Consider the following 24423-nt stretch of genomic DNA (forward strand, 5'->3'; position numbering starts at 1 on the left):
TGTATGTATAGACTTTACAGTGCGTATGTATAGACTGTACAGTGCGTATGTATAGACTTTACAGTGCGTATGTATAGACTTTACACTGTGTATGTATAGACTTTACACTGTGTATGTATAGACTTTACACTGTGTATGTATAGACTTTACAGTGTGTATGTATAGACTTTACAGTGTGTATGTATAGACTTTACACTGTGTATGTATAGACTTTATAGTGTGTATGTATAGACTTTATAGTGTGTATGTATAGACTTTACACTGTGTATGTATAGACTTTACACTGTGTATGTATAGACTTTACACTGTGTATGTATAGACTTTACACTCTGTATGTATAGACTTTACACTGTGTATGTATAGACTTTACACTGTGTATGTATAGACTTTACAGTGTGTATGTATAGACTTTACAGTGTGTATGTATAGACTTTACACTGTGTATGTATAGACTTTATAGTGTGTATGTATAGACTTTATAGTGTGTATGTATAGACTTTATAGTGTGTATGTATAGACTTTACACTGTGTATGTATAGACTTTACACTGTGTATGTATAGACTTTACACTGTGTATGTATAGACTTTACACTGTGTATGTATAGACTTTACACTGTGTATGTATAGACTTTACACTGTGTATGTATAGACTTTACAGCGCGTATGTATAGACTTTACAGCGCGTATGTATAGACTTTACAGCGCGTATGTATAGACTTTACAGCGCGTATGTATAGACTTTACAGCGCGTATGTATAGACTTTACAGCGCGTATGTATAGACTGTACAGTGGGTATGTATAGACTTTACAGTGTGTATGTATAGACTGTACAGTGTGTATGTATAGACTTTACAGTGCGTATGTATAGACTTTACAGTGCGTATGTATAGACTTTACAGTGCGTATGTATAGACTGTACAGTGTGTATGTATAGACTGTACAGTGTGTATGTATAGACTGTACAGTGTGTATGTATAGACTTTACAGTGCGTATGTATAGACTTTACAGTGCGTATGTATAGACTTTACAGTGCGTATGTATAGACTTTACAGTGCGTATGAATAGACTTTACAGTGCGTATGAATAGACTTTACAGTGCGTATGAATAGACTTTACAGTGCGTATGAATAGACTTTACAGTGCGTATGTATAGACTTTACAGTGCGTATGTATAGACTTTACAGTGTGTATGGATAGACTTTAAAGTGTGTATGGATAGACTTTACAGTGTGTATGTATAGACTTTACAGTGTGTATGTATAGACTTTACACTGTGTATGTATAGACTTTACACTGTGTATGTATAGACTTTACACTGTGTATGTATAGACTTTACACTGTGTATGTATAGACTTTACACTGTGTATGTATAGACTTTACAGTGCGTATGAATAGACTTTACACTGTGTATGTATAGACTGTACAGTGTGTATGTATAGACTTTACAGTGCGTATGGATAGACTTTACAGTGCGTATGGATAGACTTTACAGTGCGTATGTATAGACTGTACAGTGCGTATGTATAGACTGTACAGTGCGTATGTATAGACTTTACAGTGCGTATGTATAGACTTTACACTGCGTATGTATAGACTTTACACTGCGTATGTATAGACTTTACACTGCGTATGTATAGACTTTACAGTGCGTATGGATAGACTTTACAGTGTGTATGGATAGACTTTACAGTGTGTATGGATAGACTTTACAGTGTGTATGGATAGACTTTACAGTGTGTATGGATAGACTTTACAGTGCGTATGGATAGACTTTACAGTGTGTATGGATAGACTTTACAGTGCGTATGGATAGACTTTACACTCTGTATGGATAGACTTTACACTCTTTATGTATAGACTTTACACTCTTTATGTATAGACTTTACACTCTGTATGTATAGACTTTACACTCTGTATGTATAGACTTTACAGCGCGTATGTATAGATTTTACAGCGCGTATGTATAGACTTTACAGCGCGTATGTATAGACTTTACAGCGCGTATGTATAGACTGTACAGCGGGTATGTATAGAATTTACAGTGTGTATGTATAGACTTTACAGTGTGTATGTATAGACTTTACAGTGTGTATGTATAGACTTTACAGTGTGTATGTATAGACTTTACAGTGTGTATGTATAGACTTTACAGTGCGTATGTATAGACTTTACAGTGCGTATGAATAGACTTTACAGTGCGTATGTATAGACTTTACACTGTGTATGTATAGACTCGGATTGCAGGTATTACTATTTAATACTTCATTATATGGATGAGTAACTACAGTGTTTGTTATATACAGTGTATCTGTAGAGTGTGTATACGTAGTATTAGGATGTGTAAAATACTATTTATATAGCTGGGCATCTTTAAATATGTTCTATGAAAATAAGTAGTGTGCATTTATTATGTCAGGTGTATATCTGCTGTATATGTTGTATGTATACAATACTAATTCATATACCTGCTCAGGAATACATCAGTTAAATGTGTGCACTGTATTAATAACATACATAACCCTTGGAGGGGAGGAAGGTCTCGGTATGATTAGAACGAGGGGGAGAAGAGCATGGTGGCATGCTTCACTCCCCAGCTTGCAGTGATCTCCATCCTGTGGCCTCTTTACAAGTCTATGGGGCCATCCAGTAAAGGACAGATCTCTGACCGCCACAGAGTGAAATGCACTACTGTACTCTTCTCCCCACTAGTTGTAATGATCAGTGGGGATTTTAGTACTGAGTCTGTAAGTGTCCTGAGTAAAAAGAAGAAAGAGGCATACACAAAAAGCTCAATAGCCTATGCTGCACTATATAGGCAAAGAAAATACATTTTCCAGAATGCTTCTTTAACATTACTTCCTGAGTGCTCATTGCACCCTTAGGCTATGCTCACACGTCGGAATTCTGCTGTAGCAGAGTCCTGTTGAATTTAAAGGAAAACTGTCACTTGTTTTCTCCTGCACTATCCACAGGTACTGGTGGATAGTGTGGGAGACGCTGATTAAAATGAGCCCTACCTTGTCCGGATCTGCGCCGCCGTTCTCCCACAATTGTAGTTTTATTATCTGTTGAAATCTTCCTGTAACTGGCACGGGCAGGGCTTCGGCGCTTAACTGGCACTGACATCAGCGCCGCTTATGAATATTCATCCCCCCCCAGTTAGAAGCGGCAAAGAGAGGGAGAACTGGGGGGAGGGGGGACGAATATTCATAAGCGGCGCTGACGTCGGTGCCAGTTAAGCCAGCTGCTGCGATCACCGCATGCTGGCTATTAGCGGCGGCCCCTGGCTACTGAAATCATCTGGGGGCTGTAGAGTATGGAGCGGGCAGGATTCGGGAGCCTGCTACATACAGACTGCTGAGCGCCGCCGCACTTGTCAGGTCCTGCCCTGCTTGCCCGAAGCAGGGCTAAGGGCCGTCAAAATTCACCTGCCCGACGTGCGGAACTGCGTCAGGCGATAGGAATTCCACATCCCTGCTAATAGCTGTCTATGAGACTGCGCATTCCTGTGCGGTCCTAGCGTTGGCTATTATTCCAGCATCAGCAGTCTCCAGATTTTCCATGCAGACATTCCGTAGTGTGAACATAGCCTTAGAGAGGTAGTATCAGTCAGACATTTCTTATGTTCGGATGATGCAGTGTTTCCCAACCAGAGTGCCTCCAGCTGTGACAAAACTACAACTCCCAGCATGCCCGGACAGCCTTCGGCTGTCCGGGCATGCTGGGAGTTGTAGTTTTGCCACAGCTGGAGGCACCCTGGTTGGGAAACACTGGGATGATATCTAGTACAATAGAAAACTGTGTTACAGGGGTTACAAATATTAGTATTGTCTCTCCTTAGTGAGTTAGGAGTTATCCTATCTGATGACAATCTGATTGGGGTCCCATTGCTGGGACACCTGTCAACTACAACAAAAGTAGCTAGAGAAAGGTGCAGCAGCGAGCACATCGCTCTATTCATTCTCTATGGGCCTTCCAGATGTTGGCGAGTTCAGCGCTCATCAGTGTTCAGAAGCCCCACAGAGAATGAAATGCTGGCTGCTTGTGCTCACGGCTGCTCCATATATTCGGGGGACCAATGACCTCCGTTCTTGCGATCTTCCCATATCCTGTGGCTAGAGGAGCTTGTAATTGACTATACTGCCGCGTGAAACTGCGGTTACGGCAGCTCTGTCACTGGTCAGCTGCCTGTCCTTTCCTACTACTACTGCTGCTAAGACTCCTGGGGTGGGAGGGACATTATCTCCCCTGCCATAAACTACAAACATTTTGATTCCACAGTGGTCTCCAAACTGTAGACCTCCAGATGTTGCAACACTACAATTCCTAGCATGCCCCTACAGCCAAACACCGTCCGGGCATGCTGAAAGTTGTAGTTTTGCAACATCTGGAGGTCCTCAGTTAAAAAAAAATCATCGCCCTATAATATATGTTGCAGTCTGGGTACAGTATATTATTGAATGTTATGTTGCAGTCTGGGGTATAGTATAAGCTGTATAACACCCTTTAATATACTGTACCTTGACTATATAATTCTCCATAATATACTGTACCCAGAATTAGGGATCGACCGATATCGGCTTTTTAGGGCCGATACCGATAATCGGTGGAGGTTAGGGCCGATAGCCGATAACTTATACCGATATTCCGGTATAAGTTATCGGCTATTTATCCCCCCGCGACACCGCTGCAGATTATTGATTTAAAGCGGGCGCTTTAAATCAATGCACTGCAGTGGCTTTTGCGGTGCCATAGACCGCCGCTGCCACCCACTACTCTCCCCCTGCCTGTCCGGGGGTCCTGAGTCCTATCACCGCCACCCCCGCACCGCTTCACCCACCGCCGCACCGCTCCGCGCCCCCCTACCGCCGCGCCGCACCCCCCCCACCGCCCCGGCCCGGCCCCATTGCCTCCCCCATCCCCGGTTTTATAATTACCTGGGCCCGGAGTCCACTCTACATCTGGCTCCGGTGGTGTCCTCCTGAGCTGTCACTGTGCGCACTGATGGTGACGTCACGTCGCGCACGTCACGTCACTCAAAGGGGTACTCCACTGGAAAAGATTATTATTTTTTTTTTAATCAACTGGTGCCAGAAAGTTAAACAGATTTGTAAATTACTTCTATTAAAAAATCTTAATCCTTCCAGTATTTATCAGCTGCTGTTATGATCCACAGGAAGTTCTTTTCTTTTTGAATTTCCTTTCTGTCTGACCACAGTGCTCTCTGCTGACACCTCTGTCCATGTCAGGAACTGTCCAGAGTAGGAGCAAATCCCCATAGAAAACCTATCCTGCTCTGGACAGAGGTGTCAGCAGAGAGCACTGTGGTCAGACAGAAAGGAAATTCAAAAAGAAAAGAACTTCTGTGGATCATAACCGCAGCTGATAAATACTGGAAGGATTAAGATTTTTTAATAAAAGTAATTTACAAATCTCTTACATTTTCTGATACCAGTTGATTAAAAAAGGGAGTACCCCTTTAACATCCTATAATATTAAGTGACCCTCCAGCCACGAATGTGGTGATAGCAAGTTGAGGCTAAACAGTTGCCCTGATTTCCATCCCCCGAAAAAATAATCGTACAACTAATCAGTTTTGGGGGGGGGGGGGGGGTTATGTTACTTGCAGTCTAGATCTCTGTGCAGTGTATTATAGGGTACTATATGTGTTTATGCTGGAGAAACTATACTTACAATAGTATGTCTTGTATAATAGTCGTCTGGTGTGTTTGCTTCTCTTTTTACCCTCTAGATTAATAAAATAGAGGAAGTTAGATGATTTTTTTCGGATGGACAAGGACAGTAAACATATGGCTGAGAGAATATTAAACCTCACCCTAGAGATCATCTACCTGCTGACCGGAGAGGTGAGGGATTCTGGGAAAATTCACTATCTTATGTCTTCAAATTATGTCACGTGATGTCACACTTACCTTAATAAATACATACATATATATATATAATTTAGTGACAACTAATGGGCGAGAGCCTAGTCCTACTATCCAGTACCTCAAACAAACTATTACATCTTCATACGTTCAACATAGTCTTGGTACAGTCCCAGACAGGAAGAATTGCTTGAGACGCTCGCATTTCTCCTAAGGAGCTCTCTCAGGTGACTCCTAGAGATGAGCGAACTTACAGTAAATTCGATTCGTCACGAACTTCTCAGCTCGGCGGTTGCTGACTTTTCCTGCATAAATTGGTTCAGCTTTCCGGTGCTCCCGTGGGCTGGAAAAGGTGGATACAGTCCTAGGAAAGAGTCTCCTAGGACTGTATCCACCTTTTCCAGCCCACGGGAGCACTGGAAAGCCGAACTAATTTATGCAGGAAAAGTCATCAACTGCCGAGCCGAGAAGTTCGTGACAAATCGAATTTACTGTAAGTTCGCTCATCTCTAGTGACTCCTAATGGGTCCAATAAGCTCAAGATACGGCTATTCTGCATGGACCAAACTGTGTAACATCAAAGTCACACGGTAGAGTACTTAGTACTTATTCTTAGTCCTAGTGGACATAATAATGTCTTTTTTTTTTTTTTTTAAATCAACTGGTGCCAGAAAGTTAAACAGATTTGTAAATTACTTCTATTAAAAAATCTCAATCCTTCCAGTACTTATTATCTGCTGAATACTACAGAGGAAATTCTTTTCTTTTTGGAACACAGAGCTCTCTGCTGACACCTCTGTGCATTTTAAGAACTGTACAGAGTACGAGAAAATCCCCATAACATATGCTGCTCTGGACAGTTCCTAAAATGGACAGAGATGTCAGCAGAGAGCACTGTGGTCATGATGTCAGCAGAGAGCACTATGTTCCAAAAAGAAAAGAATTTCCTCTGTAGTATTCAGCAGCTAGTAAGTACTGAAAGGATTAAGATTTTTTAATAGAAGTAATTTACAAATCTGTTCAGATTTCTGGCACCAGTTGATTTAAAGAAAAAAAGTTTTCCACCAGAGTACCCCTTTAATATGAATGGTGATAACTATTATTTGAGTTGTCCTAGATGACGAATTTGTATTTTGACAGTATAAAGAAAGTCCGGCACCGCACAGTCAGCTATGCGTCCAGCTGGCTGGAGAGGCAGAGGCACATATGGAGGAGCATATACGGGGGTGCTATTCAGCGGACAAAGTCCTTACAGAAATGGCAGTTCATAAAAAGGAATAATGAATGCACTCGCCCGTTCTGATAAATTGCTAGAAGAACTTTATTGTAAAATGAAATGAGCGTACTGTGGGTAGGATCAGGGAGCAACCTTGCGGCAACAGACTGTTTCCTGCGCTTGGGCACAGGAAACAAACTGTTGCCACGAGGTTGCTCCCTGATCCTACCCGCTGTACGCTCATTTCATTTTACAATAAAGTGCGTCTAGCAAGTTATCGAAACTGTGGAACATCTTGTTTCCTACTTTTAACCAGGTCTTCCTTCAGGCTTTCAACCCGCTCACCCTGGAAACACCTCTTTCCGTGCACACACTTTAGGAGCCACTAGCACCGCCTGGTAACCAATATGTGCAGGCTGCACCTGGACTTGCCACTGCTCAACATGAAAAGTTCAAGTGCCACAGTGAAGCTGTCCCAATAATGTTTCTGAGCAAAGGATTGAGAAAAAAAATGTATAAATAAATTAGGGATCAACCGATGTCGTTTTTTTAGGGCCGATACCGATACTCTGTGGAGGTTAGGGCCGATATCCGATAACTTATACCGGAATATCGGTATAAGTTATCGGCTGTTCCCAGGGTCCGCGGTCCGCGCTACTTCTGGGTCCGGTGCGGTCCTCCTGAGCTGTCACTGTGCGCACCGACGGTGACGTTGTGTTGAGGACGTCACTTATCATTGCGCTGCGCAGCGCACAGCGTCACACAGGACGCCGCAGGAGCCAGAAATAGTGCGGACCCCGGGCCCTGGGAACAGGTAATTATTAAACCGGGGATGGGGGAGGCAATGGGGCAGCAGCGGTCTCTGGCCAGGGCGGTGGGGGTGCTGCGGGGTGCGGTGCGTTGGATTATCGGCAAGGTAATTGCCGATAACGTCCAAAATCGTTAATATCGGCCAAACCGATAATCGGTCGATCCCTAAAATAAATCTGAGATATGTATTTGGCCACGTTTATTTATTAATTTTTTTTATACATGTTTTGCAGATATGTTCACTGTTTATTTAATGCAATTTGTTTTCTCTTTCTTTTCATTTTTGAAGCGGCGCATGCCATTATCTTCCTTGCATTAAATAAAATGGGAGGTGCCCAGATAGATGAAAGGAGTATGTGAAGTCAAATCAGTATTTCTCTCCATGTATAGGATTACATAGTAGTGAAAACCATATCTGATGAGGAGGAAGGATGGAGCAGAGCCCAGATCCCCATTACAAAGTCCTCGCCTCACTTATTAAAGAATGAAAGAATGGATGAACAGAAAATCCTAGAACTCACCAACAAGATCATTGAGCTGCTGACTGGAGAGGTGAGTTGTGAATACTTGGACATTATACAGTGACGGGTAATACTGCACGTCATCTTGTATGTTTAAGGTTCAAATTTTTATGCCTATTTGTTTCTTTATATATCTTTTGTATTCTACACTTTAATCCCTTGTATAGTCATATACTTTATAAATAAATCACTGGCTTCCTTCAGCCATAACTAGAACATATACATTAATACATATAACATTTTACATGGGCATAAGTATAGTCCCATATGCCACAATCACTTGGGGCAGGGGGCAAATCTTTCATGGTAAGTGCAAACTGAGGTGGGGTGATGGATGTTGACTATTAAGGCTAGGTTCACACTGTGGAATTTCTGGCCAGAATTTCTGCCGGAGACCGGGCCGACGGCTCTAGGACCGCGCGGACTGCATTACCGTCTCCATAGATGGCAATGCATTTCTGGGTGGATCTTTTGGGAGATCTGCTCAGAAATGCATTTACATCTATGGCGGCGGCAGACCGCTTGGTCCTAGTGCCGCCGGCTCGATCTCTGGCAGAAATTCTGCTGAGAGATTATACAGTGTGAACCCAGCCTTAGTCATAAAAAAAAAACATAAAATTATTTTAACCCCTATATAAATTAACCACTTCCATAAAAAAAGTTTAAATAGGCACTGAACAAACTTTGCGTAAATCAATAATCAAAGCGAATGTAAGAAGTTTTGTATTATCTTTTTAGCCAGAATGCTTCTTTTTCCTATTATCAAACTTGCTACCCTCAAAAGGTGCAAAGTTATGTCGGGGTTTTCAATACTGTTTTGTTGTTTTACTGTGGATTTTGTGGTAATATGAGTGTATTTACAAAGTACAATTGGTCCCGCATAAAACAAGCCCTCATCTGGGTCTGTACATGGAAAATTGAAATAGTTATGAATTATGCAGAAATTAATACAGTGGTCCCTCAACATACGATGGTAATTCATTCCAAACGACCCATCGTTTGTCGAATCCATCGTATGTTGAGGGATCCGTGCAATGTAAAGTATAGGAAGCTGTACTTACCTGTCCCCGCCGCTCCGCACCAGGTCCTCACCGCTCCCGATGCTGTCCCAGGGGCTCCCCGATGCTGTCCCGCTGCTCCGGTGTCTTCGCGATCCTCCGGTGTCTTGCGCATCTTCTGCAGGGTCCGGGCCTCGTTTTCTGGTGATGTTATTACGCTGCTGCGCCGGCGCGGCGTGCGTAGTGACGTAATAATGACGCCGGAAAGCGAGGCCCGGACCCTGGAGAAGATGCGCAAGACACCGGAGGATCGCGAAGGTGACCCGGAGCAGCGGGAATAGGTAAGCGAACCTGCCAGGGATGCTTAAACTGCTATCCGACAGCAGCTTAAGCATTTTGCGCTGTCGGATAGCAGTTAATGCGATGGCCCCGACATATAAAAGCATCGTATGTGGATGCTGACATCGATATGCGATGGCCTCTGAGAGGCCATCGTATGTCGATTTTATCATATGTTGGGGCCATCGTAGGTCGGGGGGTTACTGTATTCACTATTTAGGGGTTAACAGTTCCACATGTTTGCTCATATACATTGGTCCCTCAAGTTACAATATTAGTTACAGGACGACCATTGTATGTTGAAACCATTGTATGTTGAGACCATGACTATGGAAACCTGGTAATTGGTTCTGAAGCCCCAAAATGTCATCCAAAAATAGGAAAATGTGAGGATTAAAGAAAAATAAGTAGATAACTAATACAGATAAAGCAAATCCTTACATATAAAAGTAAGAAAGGTCTGCTGGGAGCTGTAATCACTGTCTATGTAGAGGACAGGAGCTTCTTCAGGGTACTGTACAGTACACACAGTGTCCCAAAAAAAGTAAAATGGAGCTGCCCTCACCTGGTGTCCAAAGGAGCAGCTAACTGTGGTACAGGTTAAAGGGGTACTCCATTGGAAAACATTTTTTTTTTTTAAATCAACTGGTGCCAGAAAGTTAAACAGATTTGTAAATTACTTCTATTTAAAAATCTTAATCCTTCTGGTACTTATCAGCTGTTTGCTCCACAGGAAATTATTTTCTTTTTGAATTTCCTTTCTGTCTGACCACAGTGCTCTCTGCTGACACCTCTGTCCATTTTAGAAACTGTCCAGAGCAGCATATGTTTGCTATGGGGATTTGCTCCTACTCTGGACAGTTCCTGACATGAACAGAGGTGTCAGCAGAGAGCACTGTGGTCAGACAGAAAGGAAATTCAAAAAGAAAAGAACTTCCTCTGTAGTATACAGCAGCTGATAAGAACTGGAAGAATTAAGATTTTTTAAATAGAAGTCATTTACAAATCTGTTTTAACTTTCTGGCACCAGTTGATTTAAAAAAAAAAAAAAATTATATATATATATATATATACATATATATATATATATATATATATATATATATATATATATATATGTTTTCCAGCGGAGTGCCCCTTTAAGAGTAGTACAGAATATCTAGTACCTCCCTGTACTGTAGGGAGGCGCTACCAGACAGAAATTCAGTGCATACACTTCAGTAATACAGGGGTTTTACCAGTGAATGCCCATTTTGCTTCTTCCAGCCATTGACACATTTCACAGATCTGGACTTATCTGTAGTATTGTACAGTGAGTTTGGTTACAATGGTCCAGAAAAGACCATTCATTGTATGTTGAATCTATTGCATGTTGAGGCCATTGTAAGTTGAGGGATCACTGTAATGTGCATTGCCAGATGTAGTCTATTATTTCAAGGGTTGAGCTGCACACATATACAATAGGCTTGTGTTTTTTATCTAATATGGTCATTAATCAATAAATAAATTGCGAATTGTAGCCTGTTATACTGATATTTTGTGAACACAAAATACCAATGAAAGAGAACAATCCTTAAAGGGGTACTCCGCCCCTAGACATCTTATCCCCTATCCAAAGGATACAGGATTAGATGTCAGATCCCAGGGGTCTCGTTGCTGGGGACCCCGGGGATCGCTGCTGCAGCACCCCGCTATCATTACTGCGCAGAGCGAGATCGCTCTGCATGTAATGACGGGCAATACAGGGGCCGGAGCATCGTTACGTCACGACTCCGCCCCTCGTGATGTCACGGCCCGCCCCCGTCAATACAAGTCTATGGGAGGGGGCGTGGCGGTCGTCACGCCCCCTGCCATAGAGTTGCATTAAGGGGAAGGGCCGTGATGTCATGAGGGGCGGAGCCATGACGTCACGCAGCTCCGGCCCCTGTATCGCCCATCATTACACACAGAGCGAACTCGCTCTGCACAGTAATGATAGTGCAGTGCCGCAGTGGCGATCCCAGGGGTCCCCAGCAGCGGGACCGCGGCGATCTAACATCTTATCCCCTATCCTTTGGATAGGGGATAAGATGCCAGGGGCAGAGTACCCCTTTAACAGAATGCTATGACTGGTCATTACAGTGGTCCAGAAATAATCTGGATCTCTTTCTTTTTGTGTGTCAGGTTTTTATAAGGTATCAGGATGTTGCTGTTTATTTCTCTCTTGAGGAGTGGGAGTATATGGAAGACCACAGCCATCTGTACAATGATTTCATGGCGGAGGAGCACCAGTCCCTCAAGTCTATGTGTAAGTAGAAACATTTGGTAGAGGAAGAGTGGTGCAGTTACCCATAGCAACCTATTAGATCACTTCTTTTATTTTTAAAAAGGCCTTTGTAAAATAAAAGAAGCAATCTGATTGGTTGCTATGGGCAACTGCACCACTTTTCCTCTACACAGGTTTGGATAAAAGCTGTTTTGAACTTCCTTTAAAAATAGCATAAACAAGCAATTCAGCATAGGTTTTTATTCCTACAGATGGATTGAATATCAAGAACATGCCAGATGGATTCTCCAGCCTTCCTACACACAAAAGGGTAGATGAAAGATCACAATACATAAATATATGATCTTGCTGAGATTTTGCTCATTGTTTACTATTTAGTTTCTCAAGATAAAGTATGTTATATGGGTTATTATTGTTTTATAAAATGATCCAGTGAACTTCTCCTGCTGTCTTCTTATTTGTGCATTATTTCTTTTATTAGACTGAAGAATGGGCTGATTTTAAATGTGACGTAATCGCCGAAGATAAAGAGTGTAAAGAAGAGGAAATTCCTTCCTATATTAGCACAGGTAAGGGATAACTATTAGGTACTGCAACTAGTCACATATGCTAGGCCCCTTTTGATGTCAGACACATAAGCCGACATTTAACATTGCCTTTAGACAGTTTGTTTGTGTCTAGAAAAGGTGCAAAAAAGGCGCAAGCAGGGTTTATTTGCGCCTTTAGGTTTACACATTTCTGCTGATTTTGAGTTACAGTCCACTGATTTTGGCAATACACATGATATGGAAGATATGGATGATATGGTTTTATCAACTGCGCCTTTTTGAGAAAAGGTGCAAAAAAAATAAAAATAAAAAAAGGCGCAAATCCATTGAAAAGTCTCTAAAACGACACCATCCCAGACTTAGCTTAGCTTTTTAGTGTATGTGAAAATGTGACCTGCACAAAATATATCAAAGTCTCTGTGACCATTTAATAAAGGTAGTGCTCCTACACATTACCAGCACACAAAAAAGGTGTAGAAAAATGCTTCGCTTACACCTACAATGATAAATGCTTCGCTTACACCAACAATGATAAATGCTTCGCTTACACCTACAATGATAAATGCTTCACTTACTCCTACAATGATAAATGCTTCACTTACACTACAATGATAAATGCTTCACTTACACCTACAATGACAAATGCTTCACTTACTCCTACAATGATAAATGCTTCACTTACACTACAATGATAAATGCTTCACTTACACCTACAATGATAAATGCTTCACTTACACCTATAATGATAAATGCTTCACTTACACCTACAATGGTAAATGCTTCACTTACTCCTACAATGATAAATGCTTCGCTTACACCTACAATGATAAATGCTTCGCTTACTCCTACAATGATAAATGCTTCGCTTACACCTACAATGATAAATGCTTCGCTTACACCTACAATGATAAATGCTTCGCTTACACCTACAATGATAAATGCTCCGCTTACACCTACAATGATAAATGCTTCACTTACTCCTACAATGATAAATGCTTCACTTACTCCTACAATGATAAATGCCAGCCCTGAAGCCTGTAACATTCTGACCCATTTTATTTTTTTTTTACTTCAAAACTATTACACTTTTTAGTACAGAGATAAGCCACAAGGAAAGGTTTATAGCACTATACATTAGTGCTCAGGCAGGCTAAAAAAAAAAATAGACTTATAGTTACCTTCCCCACTCTCCCATCAACACCTATTTTATGAAGCCCCACTTCCTGATGTGTGGCACTTTAAGAACCGTGGGTGGATACAGTAGAAATAAAACATTTCTGCAAGTAGGAGTCAGCCATAATTTCTTAGCGATGTAAAAGACTCCTCACAAATGATTAAAAAGTTTCCCCCCATCGATCTGCACCCATTACCCCATAATAGGAATGTAATAATAGAATTTCTAAAAAAAAATTCAAATTTTATTAAAAAGGAAAACCTAAAATGTTGTATAAACATAAGTATTCAGACCCTTTGCTATGACACTTGAAATTTACCTATGGGGCCTCCCGTTTCTATTGATCATCTCTGAGATGTTTCTACACCTTGATTGGAGTCCAAAACCAAAAATGAGAAGAAAAGAACTGCCTGCAGAGCTCAGAGCCAGGAATGTGTGGAGTTGCATATGTAGAGAAGGATACAAAACATTTCTGTTGCACTAAAAGTTCCCAAAAGCACAGTGGCTGCCATAATTCTTAAATGGAAGATGCTTGGAATAACCTGGACTCTTTCTAAAGCTGCCCACCCCACCAAACTAAGTAATTGGGGAAGAAGGGTCTTGGCAAGAGAGATGACCAAGAATTCAATGGTCACTCTTGTTGTTTTCCAAAGATCCTGTGTGCAGATGAAAGAAAGTTCCAGAAGGGCAACCTTAACTACAGCACCACCAATCTGAGCTTTATATAAGAGAGGACAGAAAGAAGCCTTTTCTCGATAAAACACACATGAAAGCTGCCTGGAGTTTACCAAAAATTTTGACTGTGAAAAACAGAATTCTCTGGTCTGATGAAACCAAAATTGAACATTTTGACCTTAAAGGGGTTATCCATAAAGTAATTTTAGTAGTACACACTTGCCAGAACTGGGTATTTCCTGTTGAATTTCGTTCTTTAAACTACACATCCCATAGTTCCATAGTTTGTAAGTATGAGGTCACTTTCCTCCCTCCCACACATCAGCCACCCCACCCGTGCTCCCTTCAATGCAATACACCAGTGTTTCCAACTCTCTCCCACCCAGTGGTCGCTCCATACATTGGAACAGGACAGACTTCCTCTGATCACCTGACTAGTAATGTCGGGTCTCGACACGCTGCAACCTGGGAAATCCCGAGACATGAGTAATTTTGTATGCTGTTAAAATTAAATATTGGAGCGATAATCACAGAATTGTGAGAAAACCATCACACACAGGTACAGACACTAGATTCTGAACTACACTAACTTTACAGCCCATGTCGCATAGTCAAATAAAAAAAATCCTGGAATACTCCTTTAATTCTAAGCGTCATGTTTGAAGAAAACCAGACACTGCTTATCACCTGACCAATACCATCCCTACAGAGAAACACAGTGGTGGCAACATCATGCTGTGAGGTTGTGGGTTTTTTTTTAGCGACTGGGACAGGGAGACTGGTCTGGATAAAGGGAAAGCTTCATGGAGCAAAGTACTATGAGATTTAAAAAAAAAAAAAAAAAACCTGAACCAAAGTGCTCTTGATCTCGTACTGGGCCAACAGTTTACCTGTCATCAAGACATGGCAAAAATCCCCAAATCCAGGTTTGAAACCTTGTGGTATCATTCCCAAGAACACTGGAGGCTTTAATCACTGCCTTGTCCTGAGTACAGGGTCTGAATACTTATGTCAATGCAATATTTACATTTTTCCTTTTCAAAATATTTGCAAAGATTTTTGACATTCAGTTTTCACTTGGTCATTATGGGATATTGAGTGCCAAATGATGAGTGAAAACATGTTTTTTTTTTTATTTTAGCACAAGGCTGCCTTACAACAAAACTAGAAAATGTCTAAAGACTTAGGAATGCATTGTATATAATTATAATTTTTTATTTTTTATTTGAAACAATTAAATGTGACAAAGAAGGGAAAAAAACCAGTATTGTATGTATTTTACTAGTACTTCCACCACCACACCACATAGCTAGTGCAGAAGACACTTTTACCACTAAAAACTTAGAGCTGCTGCATCTCCCACAGAACCTGTGTTGTAAATAACCTAATAAAAGGTCAGCTTTGCAAATGTAGATCATAAAAATGAGTTTTTCTTTCCAACAGATGACTTTCCCAAAAACTTGGAGAAACATATCATTTTATCTCCAGATTATAAAGTGGAATATAATATACAAGATAATTCTGAAGAACATTGCATTACTTCAGCATTTACCTCTGTCTTTTGCCGCAGAGATTTAGCTACTGATCCCACTAACCACAAGAAATCTTCATCTGATCAGTCACAGAATGATCAGCAAGTTACAGGTCGTGAAGGTGGGAAAATATTCATGTGTTCTGAATGTGGAAAGAGCTTTAAGACTAAATGCAGTCTTTATAGACATAAGAGAATTCATGGAAATGAGAGACCGTTTTCATGTTCTGAATGTGGGAAATGTTTTATTCAGAAATCACACCTTGTTCAGCATCAGAAAAATCACAGAGGGGAGAAGCCATTTTCATGCACCGAATGTGGGAAATGTTTTACTCAGAAATCAACTCTCGGTGACCATCAGAGAATTCATACAGGAGAGAGGCCATTTTTATGCTTGGAATGTGGGAAATGTTTTGCCTATAAATCAAGTCTTGTAGATCATCGACGGACTCACACAGGAGAGAAGCCATATTCATGTACGGAATGTGGGAAAAGTTTTACAAGGAAAACAAATCTTGTTGAACATCAGAAAAGTCACACAGAGGGGAAGCCCTTTTCTTGCTCAGAATGTAAGAAGTTAACCCATAAATTCTATCTTTGCAGATAATTCTATCTGATCAGATAATTCTTTACAACACGTAAGTCATGGTACTGTTTAATCTACAAAAAAAATATTTACATGTTTCCATAACTTTCAAAACAGTAAATCAAGACCACAAATAATAAAGAAGAAATATACACCCTGAGACAGCACAGCTGCTACTTCCTGGTGACGCGTCATCCCTGTAGGAATGTCCGTATGGTCTCGCCAATGTCCTCCCCCAGCGATTGGCTGAGTGGGCACTTCTTGTGGGGGCGACGCATCATCAGGAACCAGGAAGGAGTGGCAATGAGCAGGGACAAGGAACATCTGCAAAGCAACTATGGGGGCTTGGGGTAGGTGAGTATTCTGTATTATATTTACACCACACAAAATAAAGCACTCTGCGAAAATTATGTAATCAACAATACATAAATGTCTTTATTGGACAATGTACATAGAAAATCAATTCAAGACAAAGGCAGTAAAAAAATGACCAATAAAATGCTGCTCTTAGTGAGTATACCTGATAAGCATACACATAATGCAATCAATAAGTGGTTGGGAAACAACCAACAGGGTAAAAATAGTAGCATTGGGGTATGAGGATCATACACATAGGAAACTAGTATACATGAGAGTCAATAGTCCATGTGCCACAACAGGCTACAAATAACAAACCCTATACCAGTAAACTTACACCAAGCAGTTTTGCCACACAGGCTACGTCAGGGGGTGCATGTTGTCACATGATTTTAGCAGTGTGCGTTACTTGGTGTTTAGGTCCTTTTTGTAGGAGGTTAATATTTTTACACTACCCCAAGTTAGGGCTGGGCAGTATACCGGTTCATACCGAATACCGAAATTTTTGTGCTGCACGATATGAATTTTCCCATACCGCAATACCGGTTTGGCCCCTCCCCCTTGGGAATGAATGAATCAGCCCAGCGCTGCGCTGTCCCCACTAATCATATGTGACCTGCGAGCGCTGTTCTGCTTCTCCCCCAAATCATGTTACCTGCCAGTGCTGTTCTGCTCCCCCCCCCCAAATCATGTTACCCGCCAGCGCTGTTCTGCTCCCCCCCAATAAATTATCAGCCCAGCGGGGTACTACTCACATATGTCACCCGCAAGCACTGCCCTCCTCCTCTTTGTTGGGGGCCGTCGGTGCTGTAACTCTATACTGTACGTCAGTGGTCTCCAACCTGCGGACTTCTAGATGTTGCAAAACTACAACTCCCAGCATGCCCGGACAGCCAACGCTGTCTGGGCATGCTGGGAGTTGTAATTTTGCAACAGCTGGAGGTCCGCAGGTTTGAGACCACTGCTGTACGCTGTATCCCTATGCCCGGGCTGCAAAAGATGAAGAAAATAAACTTTAACTTACCTACGTCGGCCTCACATTGTGTCCCGCCCTGGCCTGTGATAGGCTGAGCCCACTGTCATCTAAGAAGTCGGCCAGAGCTCCTTACATGGCAGTGGGCTCAGCCTATCACTGGTCGGGGTGGGACATCGCTGCGGCCGGTGATAGGCTGATGGCTGTCCGACGTTCACGCCCCCTGCGTAAGGCCGAGGTAGGTAAGTTAAAGTTTATTTTCTTTATCTTTTGCAGCCCGGGCATAGGGATACAGAGTACAGCAGTGGTCTCAAACCTGCGGACCTCCAGCTGTTGCAAAACAGCCGTTGGCTGTCCGGGCATGCTGGGAGTTGTAGTTTTGCAACATCTGGAGGTCCGCAGGTTAGAGACCACTGGCGTACAGTATAGAGTTCCAGCGCTGGCGGCCCCCAACAAAGAGGAGGAGAGCAGTGCTTGCAGGTGACATATGTGAGCAGTACCCCGTTGGGCTGATAATCTATTGGGGGGGGGAGCAGAACAGCGCTGACGGATAACATCATTTGGGGGAGGGGGTGAAAGAAATACCGTTATATACCGATGAACCGCCATAAGTTACAAAAATACCGTGATACACATATTTGTTCTTACCGCCCAGCTCTACCCCAAGTCATCTATCATTTTTATTTGATCCCAGGACAACCCCTATAACAAGGTCTCGTCTGAGATGAATGCTCTCAAGGCTGAGCATAGTTTATGCAAAAAGACAAAAGCATCATACATGGACATACAAGGGAAAAAAATATTGTACTCAAGAACTGTAGCAATTTTACCCTTTTTTTCTTTTTCAGGAAAGAGGTTCTCCAGCCAAAAGCTATGGGTAGGACATCAATAGTTAATTTGCAGGGGCACCAGTAACCCCTACCAATCAGCTGATAGACACTCCAGTGATACTGGAAATAAATGCTGTGCAGTCTCTGCTCCATACACTGTTTGTAGTGGTGGCACTGGGTAACTGTAGAGCGGTTTACCATTGAAGTGAATGGGAGCTGCTCTGCATTTCCCAGCACCATCATTACAGTGTATGGAGCTTATATAGCAGTGCTGATCATCACTGATCAGTGGTGGTGCTGGGTGATTGTTACCTGCCGATTAATCGCTTATGGCCATAAAACCCCTTTAAGGTTAAAGTCACACTCTTACTTACATTTTTAGGAAAATATGCAGCAGCAAAATACGGCACGTGTGACCATATCCTAAACAGTCACTGTCGTTTTAAACAAATTCCTTCCTATGTGATTTGTAAAGTATTTGTAAATCTCTATATTAAAGGGGTACTCCGCCCCTAGACATCTTATCCACTATCCAAAGGATAGGGGAAAAGATGTCTGATCGCTGGGGTCCCCCGCAATCTCTCATGCAGCACCCCCTATCATCAGCCTCACGGAGCGAAGATCGCTCCATGTCTGATGACTCACGATCACGCCCCCTCCCATAGGCTTGTATTGAGGGGGTGGGGTGTGACATCACAAGGGGCGGAGCCATGACATCACGATACTCCGGTCCTGTGATCGTGAATCATCAGACACGGAGTGATCTTCGCTCCGTGAGGCTGATGATAGGGGGTGCTGCATGAGAGATTTTGGGGGTCCCCAGTGGCGGGACCCCCACGATCGGACATCTTATACTTTGCATAGGGGATAAGATGTCTAGGGCCGGAGTACCCCTTTAACTAAAAATGACTTCTTAGTCCAGAAAAAATGCTCTGAAATCTTGATTACTAGATATGACAGGCTCAGTCCGTCTCTAGTAACAGAGCGATCACAACGGAACGCAGGAAATGGAGGTTGGACTTAGCTAATTCTATATGCAGGAGAGAGAGAGAAAGCAAGCCTGGGCTGTGTCTATGCCATCTGTGAGCCTGTCTCATATATGTCCCCGAAAGGTAAATCAAGGGTTCCCTTTTAATCTCAGCAGCTGCTTTAGTATAAGCACTTTTTTTTTGTCTGAAGCCACTGTTACTTTAATTTCTGTTCACATAGCACCTTTGCAAAGCCATTTTATCAGTAACCCCTTCTCCCTTCATTTTCTGTCTACTGGAATGTAAAATAAATCCTTCTCCAGCACAGTCAGTCCGTTGCATATTCACCAGCACTATTTCATAGAGTGGGTGCTGTGATTGGCCAGACAACTAAAAGAAATGGAATGAGAAATAATTGTGCGTCATGGACCCTTAGGGGCTCAATAACAGCAGAAAGAGTGAGCACTAAAATCACCTTGTCACCACTCTAAAGTGTTAATCTAACAAAACCATGCAGATTTTTTACAATATTTTTGATAATCTTTTCATTTCTTTCTTTCACCGTTACCAATGACACTGTAAACGTCTGCAGCTTACAAAGGTACTGTCTAAAATAAAGTCTAATAAATAGTCTAACAAATAGTTTCCACTTTATCTTGTTTATTGTACTTTGCAATAGAATAAAATTTATAAAAATGCGTTTGTTTTGTTGTTGTTTTTTCAGATGACTTTGCCAGAAACATAGAAGAACGTGTCCTTTTATCTCCAGGTTTTAAAGGAGAAGATAATGATCTTCCTGAACATAATTCTAAAGAAGATTCCATTACCTCAACATTAACCTCGGGCCTTCACAGCAGAGATTTATCTGCTGATTCCACTAACCACAAGGAATCGTCATCTGATCAGTCACCGGACGATCAACAAGATTCAGCCCGAGAGGGTAAAATATGTGCAAGTTTTCATTGTGTCAATTGCAAAGTTTGGTGGATGAGTAATAATGCTATGGGGGTGTTGTTTCAGGAGTTGGCTTGGGTCACAAAATTCCAGTGAGAGGAAATCTTAAAGGGGTTTTCCATCTTTTGGGAAAAATAATAGGCTGGGGAAAAATAATAGAAAAAAAAAAAGATATACTTCCCTATCCCCGTTTCCCCCACAGTTCCTGGTGGTTTCCTTCTGGTCACCCAATCTCCTGTCTTTTTCTGCTTCTGAGATGAACGCTTAGTGTAGGACTAATCACTGGCCGCAGAGGCGTCCTGTCTCGGCTAGTGATTGGCCAAGCGGACAGGTCAGTTGTATGATACCAACTTTGTGATGCCTCCGTACACAAGGCAATTTCCAGAAAGGCATGGTTGGGTGAGTTTGGTGTGGAGGGGCTTGACTGTCCCAGAAAGAGCCCTGAACTTAAAGGGGTACTCCGCTGGTCAGCGTTTGGAACAAACTGTTCGTAACGCTGGAGCCGGCGCCGGGAGCTCGTGACATCATAGCCCCGCCCCTCTTGATGTCACGCCCCGCCCCCTCAATGCAAGTCTGGGAGGGGGCGTGACGACTGTCACGCCCCCTCCCATAGACTTGCGTTGAGGGGGTGGGGCATGAAAGCAAGAGGGGGTAGGGCTATGACATCACAAGCTCCCGATGCTTGCTCCAGCGTTCGGAACAGTTTGTTCCAAACGCTGACCAGCGGAGTACCCCTTTAACCCCATCAAAAATGGGGTTAAATGACTGTCACGCCCCCTCCGATAGACTTGCGTTGAGGGGGTGGGGCGTGAAAGCAAGAGGGGGTAGGGCTATGACATCACAAGCTCCCGGTGCCGGCTCCAGCGTTCGGAACAGTTTGTTCCAAATGCTGACCAGTGGGGTACCCCTTTAACCCCATCAAAAATGTTTGGGATGAACTGGAATGAAAATTGTGACCCAGGTCCTCTAGCCCAGCATTAAAGAGATTATCCAGGAATCGAAAAACAGAGAGAAGTTTTTTTTTTTTCAAAGACCGCTCCCTGTCTGTCTCTTAGGTCTGTTTTTCGATTTCTGGATAACCTCTTTAATGTCTGACCTCACTAAAGCCCTACTGGATAAATAGACACAAATTCCCACAGCAACATTCCAAAATCTTGTAGAAAGAGCCTACAAAGGGGGACTAACTGCATACAGAATTAGAATGGGATTTTCTAAAAGCTCCTCTAGGCTTATTGTGTCCCAATAACTTTGTCCATATAATGTACGTGAAAAGAAAAAACTCAAATACATAGTTCACTACTACATTATCCCTGTTAATAATGACTAGAGATGAGCGAACTTACTGTAAATTCGATTCGTCACGAACTTCTCAGCTCGGCGGTTGCTGACTTTTCCTGCATAAATTAGTTCAGCTTTCCAGTGCTCCGGTGGGCTGGAAAAGGTGGATACAGTCCTAGGAAAGAGTCTCCTAGGACTGCATCCACCTTTTCCAGTCCACGGGAGCACCTGAAAGCTGAACTAATTTATGCAGGAAAAGTCAGCAACTGCCGAGCCGAGAAGTTTGTGACGAATCGAATTTACTGTAAGTTCGCTCATCTCTAATAATGATACTAAACTGCCAAACATACTGTTATGAATAGGCTAACATACTGTTACCTTGACAAAGACAGTAGTCTTCTACTATTCTCCACTCCAATAACAAATCTTGTTTATTGGGTATTTTTTGTAAAAAAAAAAATAAAAAAAAAGAGTGAATATGAAGTTTTTTTTTTTTTGTTTTTTTTTTTAAACAGATAACTTCACCAGAGACTTGGAGGGACCTGTACTTGCATCTCCTGGTTTTAAAGTAGAATATATTGATATTGCTCATGATAATTCGGAAGAACTTTCCTTTAGTTCAGCATTAACCTCTGTCCTTCAAAACAGAGAATTAGCTACCGATTCTATTTACCACACAGAATCTGTTTCTGATCAGTCACTGAATGGTCAACAAGCTTCAGCTCCTAGAAGGGGTAAAATATTTATGTGTTTTGAATGTGGAAAGAATTTCAAGACTAAATGTAGCCTTTGTAGACATAAGAGAATACACAAAAATGAGAGACCATTTTTATGTTCAGAATGTGGGAAATGTTTTATTCAGAAATCACATCTTGTTCAACATCAGAAAAATCACAGAGGGGAGAAGCCCTTTTCATGCACTGAATGTGGAAAATGTTTTACTCAGAAATCAAGTCTCAGCGACCACCAGAGAATTCACACTGGCGAGAAGCCCTTTTCATGTTTGGAATGTGGGAAATGTTTTACTTATAAATCAAGTCTTGCTGACCATCGAAGAATTCATACAGGGGAGAAGCCTTTTTCATGTTCAGAATGTGGAAAATGTTTCACCAGGAAATCCAATCTTGTTGAACATCAGAAGAATCACACAGGGGAAAAGCCGTTTTCATGTCCAGAATGTGAGAAATGTTTTACCCAAAAAGCATATCTTGTTAAACATCAAATAGTTCACTCAAGAGAGACTCTGTTTTCATGTTCAGAATGTGGGAAATGTTTTAACCAAAAATCAAGTCTTGTTACACATCAGAGAACTCACGCAGAAAAGAATCCTTTTGCATGTTCAGATTAAGGGAAGTGTTTAACTTTGATTTCAGATCGTGTTACACATTAAAGAAAAATATATTAACTATAGCAATGTTAACCCATTAATGACGCAGCAATTTTTCATTTTTGTGTTTTCATTTTTTTTTACTAATTTTATGTGGTGCCAATTGTAACGTGATGACATCACTCCTATTACCACAAACGCTAAATCCATTTTACAACTTTTGGAGCCTTATGTTTCTATCCAATGCATTTTACCATAACCGTTGCATGTTATCTTTATTCTGTAAGTCAATATAATTACCCAATTTATATAGGGTTTTATTTTATTATAATTAACATTTTGTAGGAAAATAATTATATTTAAAATTATCCTTATAACGTTTTTACTTTTCCATATGTATTAATAGTGCAGACAATTCTGCACGTGACAATACCAAAAATGTTTCATTTTGTTTTGTACATGCTGTTATTTATGGAATGGGAAAAGGGGGGATGATTAAAATTTTTAGTCTCAAACACAGCAGATTTATTGAGTACAAAATAGTAGATGTACAAACAGTGCGGAATAGTGCCCCCAAATCGCAGACACAGTAAAGGAGGAATATAAAAACAGAGCATCACAATAAACAATATAAAACAAGCAGTATCAATACAACCAAGGAAAAGGATTTACATTTTTATTAGGGGTGAGACTTTATATTTAACAAAAAAAAAAAAAAAATATTCATGGGGGACTAATAATATCAATAGCATAAAAAAATTATTTTCTTTGTCAAAATTCTACACAGAAAAAATTTCGGAGACCTTTTTTTCTGCTCCTATTCAGTTTTTTTGTGGATTTTCCTCTGACCTCCTAAATGATACTTAAAGGGGATACCCTGCTGCTCAGCGTTTGGAACAAACTGTTCCAAACACTGGAGCCGGGAGCTTGTTATGTCATAGCCCCCCCCCCCCCCCCTCAATGCAAGTCTATTGAAAAAAAAAAAAAACTGAAATACACTTGCCCATTTTAGTAACATAGTTCATAAGGTTGAAAAAAGACCAGAGTCCATCAAATTCAACCTATTTCCCTATTGAGTCCCTACTGATTTGATCCAGAGGAAGCCAAAAAACCCTAATACTAGAGGTAAAAATTCCTTCCCGACTCCAAATATGGCTTCAGAATAAATCCCTGGATCAACGT

General features: G+C 41.6%; 1 protein-coding gene across 1 annotated transcript in view; it reads left to right on the top strand.

The window, feature by feature from the left end:
* Positions 1 to 23756, top strand: part of LOC130283196 (uncharacterized) — a 71374-nt gene extending 47618 nt beyond the window's left edge. Inside the window, exons 11-17 of the mRNA XM_056532401.1 lie at positions 8307 to 8468; positions 11938 to 12061; positions 12292 to 12350; positions 12522 to 12609; positions 15881 to 16537; positions 20407 to 20622; positions 22430 to 23756. Coding sequence (XP_056388376.1) covers positions 8307 to 8468; positions 11938 to 12061; positions 12292 to 12350; positions 12522 to 12609; positions 15881 to 16537; positions 20407 to 20622; positions 22430 to 23262 — 2139 coding nt within the window. The 3' untranslated portion in view covers positions 23263 to 23756. The remainder of the gene's footprint in view (positions 1 to 8306; positions 8469 to 11937; positions 12062 to 12291; positions 12351 to 12521; positions 12610 to 15880; positions 16538 to 20406; positions 20623 to 22429) is intronic.
* Positions 23757 to 24423: the final 667 nt, after the last annotated feature.

Source organism: Hyla sarda, chromosome 7 (genome assembly GCF_029499605.1).
Source record: "Hyla sarda isolate aHylSar1 chromosome 7, aHylSar1.hap1, whole genome shotgun sequence".
Taxonomy (NCBI): Eukaryota; Metazoa; Chordata; class Amphibia; order Anura; family Hylidae; genus Hyla; species Hyla sarda.